At 44.9% G+C, this 3,287-nt stretch overlaps 1 protein-coding gene across 1 annotated transcript; it reads left to right on the plus strand.

The window, feature by feature from the left end:
- Positions 1 to 1,378: 1,378 nt before the first annotated feature.
- On the plus strand, positions 1,379 to 2,428 carry LOC142612212 (uncharacterized). The gene is made up of 2 exons (XM_075784327.1): positions 1,379 to 1,477; positions 1,559 to 2,428. The coding sequence occupies exons 1-2, from the start codon at positions 1,379 to 1,381 to the stop codon at positions 2,426 to 2,428; spliced, it is 969 nt and encodes a 322-aa protein (XP_075640442.1).
- The last annotated feature ends 859 nt before the right edge of the window (positions 2,429 to 3,287 follow it).

Raw genomic sequence — 3,287 nt, forward strand, 5'->3', positions numbered from 1 at the left:
TGCCAGTAAGGAAGGAGAATATATAGGGGAAAGAGAAAATGAATAGAGGAGGTGAAAAAGACCAAAAGAAAAGACAGGAGGAAGAGATAGAAAGAGAAGTGAATAGTACTGTTGAAACTGTAATTGTAACCTCCTCGGGAGGGCTTGTATGAATAGATTGGTTTACTCAATATACGAATCTGACCTTTTTCTTTCTTGTCTGACCCTCGCATCATTGTTCCCTCTCTACAAATTCTTTGTTTTGGGCTATAGATGAATTGATCCAGTCATTGTTCTAAGTGGGTAGGCCTTAAGATTTTTCTTGCCCTTACAATTGGCACCGTCTGTGAGAACGATTGAAGTTAGTGGACTCATCCTAGGTGTTTATGGCTAACGTTGGCCAGGACAAGGAAGAATCTGTTGGTTCTCAAAGGGAGAACCAATTTGTTAACATGGAGCCAAGGGGGAATAGGCAGCGCACCCCAAGTGTTGTGGTGGAGTCTCACCACATTGAGTGCACTAAGCGGAGCCGTTCAAGGACTAGAAGTCATGTTTCTCATGATCAAGAGACATGCAAGTTGCAATTAGAGATAGATTACTTACGTGAGAGGTTGAAACGCAGGGAACGTGACAGAAGGAGTTCTTTTCCCTTATCAGGCGAAGGCTCCAAGAATAGTAGGAATCGCACGTATCGTCGCAGAACCAGAACCCCTCCCAGCAAATCCTATTATGATTCTTCTCATCATAGGTTGAGGAAAGGTGGTGATAAGCGTGAAAAGGGGTATTCTCACCGTGGCATGGGAAACGATGCAATAAGTAAGGCCCTATGGCAAATCTCTAAGTCACCTTTTGTTAGGTGGATCAACAAAGCCAAGCTCCCTCATTGTTTTTCTGAGCCAACGTTCACCATTTATAATGAAAGGACTAACTCATTGAGCATGTTAGCCACTCTAGCCAGAAACTGGCAGTTCACTTAGGTAATGAGGCTCTGATGTGTAGGGTTTTTCCTTCCAGCCTTGGGCCAGCAGCCATGTGTTGGTTTGACGCCTTGGAAAAGGGGTCATTAGGATCTTTTGAGGAGCTGACAGGGGCATTTGGGGCTAGATTCATAACATGCACCAGAGTCCCCAAGCCAGTAGACTTGTTGCTATCTATGGTGATACGGGAGGGAAAAACCCTAAGGACTTACTCAGATAGGTATTGGGAAACTTATAATGAGATAGATTGTGATTTTGAGGATGTGGCCGTGACGACCTTTAAGGTGAGGCTCCCTACTGAGCATGAGTTGAGGAAGTCGTTGACAATGAAAACCGCTTCAAACATGCGAGAGCTTATGAAGCACATAGATAAGTATGAACGGGTTGAAGAGGATCAGTTGTAGGGTAAAAGAAAAGCAAAAATGTTTCCAGATAGGGAGGATCCTCAAGGGGGAGGATATCAGGGTAATCGCTCCAGAAGAGATTTCCCTATCCAGGAGTCAACTGCAGGGGTTCAACTGGTCAATTCTTTGTTTAAAGAGCAAGTATACCAAATACTGGAGAAGATACAAAATGAACCCTACTTCAAGTGACCTAATAAGATAGGTGGAGATGCATCTAGGAGAAACCATAGCCTCTACTACCGTTACCACCAAGATAAGGGGCATACTACGGAGGACTGCAGAACCCTGCATGATCACCTCAACCAGCTGGTGAGGGCTGGAAAGCTCAACCAGTTCTTGCATCAGCCCGTGGGACAATTTGGACACTTTGGGGCCAAGTTGCATAGGGGCAACGTTCCTCAGCCAGCATTGGGCGCCATCAACGTAATTTTTTCCAAGCCAAGAGCTAATCTTGGGACGTGTTCCAGAGTCATGTTCGTGGGTGGAGGCCCTGATGTAGAGGCCGTAGAGGCTAGGAGTCATGTTGCTAAAAAGGCCAAAAGGATGACCATTCCTATCCTCGATTTTTCTAAAGAGGATAAAGTGGGAACATGTCAGCTGCATGATGACACTTTGGTGGTTATTATTAGGATTGGTGGATATGATTTAAAGAGAGTTCTAGTTGATCAGGGAAGCAGAGCGAAAATCATGTACTGCGATCTACACAACGGGTTGAATTTAAAGCCTAAGGACTTGGAAAGGTATGACTCCCCGTTGGTAGGTTTTGATGGGAAGGTGGTGGTCCCCCAGGGAATGATCAAGTTGCTCATTCAAGTCGGGGGTAAAGAGGTGCAAGTCAACTTTATTGTCGTTAAAGCTTATTTCCCTTACACAACCATCCTAGTCAAGCCATGGTTACATGCATTGGGTGCAGTCTCATTAACTTTGCACATGAAGGTTAATTATCCAACTCACGGCAGAGTGGAAGAGTTACTCGACAGTCAGGCAATGGCTAGGCAATGTTTGGTGTCTGCAATTACCCAGCCTCCCGAGGATCCTAGTGTGGAGGCAAGGGGGGAAACTCCATAGCAACTAAAGGGCCCTGTAGAGGGATATGAGGCCGGGGTAGGTAATGAGTCGTCAGAAGACCTTGAGAGGGTGTTAATAGAGGAGGATGATGAAAGGTATTTTCAAGTGGGGTCCCGTTTGCCAGACTTAGAGAAAGTAGAGTTGGTGAAGTTTTTGGAATCCAACATTGATATTTTTGCTTGGACTACTTATGATGTCCCAAGGATTGACCCTGGGTTTATTTGTCATCAATTGAATGTTAATCCTAAGGTCGTGCCGCGCAAACAGCCTCCTTGGCTCGCGTCTTAGGACCACGCCGAGGCAGTGAGGGTGGAAGTGAACAAGTTGAAACAAGCTGGAGCTATTAAGGAAATCTTCTATCCTGAGTGGTTGGCTAACACTGTGGTGGTTAAAAAAAAAGAATGGAAAATGACGAGTCTGTGTAGACTTCACTGATTTGAATAAGGCATGTCCAAAGGATCCCTTCCCTATCTCTAGAATTGATCAGCTGGTGGATGCCACTGTGGGGCATCCTCAAATGAGTTTTATGGATGCCTTTCAGGGTTATCACCAGATACCCTTATCATTGCCCGATCAGGAGAAAACAGTTTTTCGTGCTCCCAGTGGAAATTACCATTACTAGGTGATGCCTTTTGACCTCAAAAATTCAGGATCCACGTATCAAATGATGGTAACTTGAATGTTTGAGACAAAGATAGGGAGAAATATGGAGGCTTACATTGATGATATGGTGATAAAGAGCAAGTGTGTAGAGGATCACCTAGCAGACTTGGACGAGATATTCTCAGTTTTGAGAGAACACAAGTTACGCCCGAATGCCTCCAAGTGCTCTTTTGGGGTCAGCTTAAGGAAGTTTCCT

This window comes from Castanea sativa, chromosome 10 (assembly GCF_040712315.1).
Source record: "Castanea sativa cultivar Marrone di Chiusa Pesio chromosome 10, ASM4071231v1".
Taxonomy (NCBI): domain Eukaryota; kingdom Viridiplantae; phylum Streptophyta; class Magnoliopsida; order Fagales; family Fagaceae; genus Castanea; species Castanea sativa.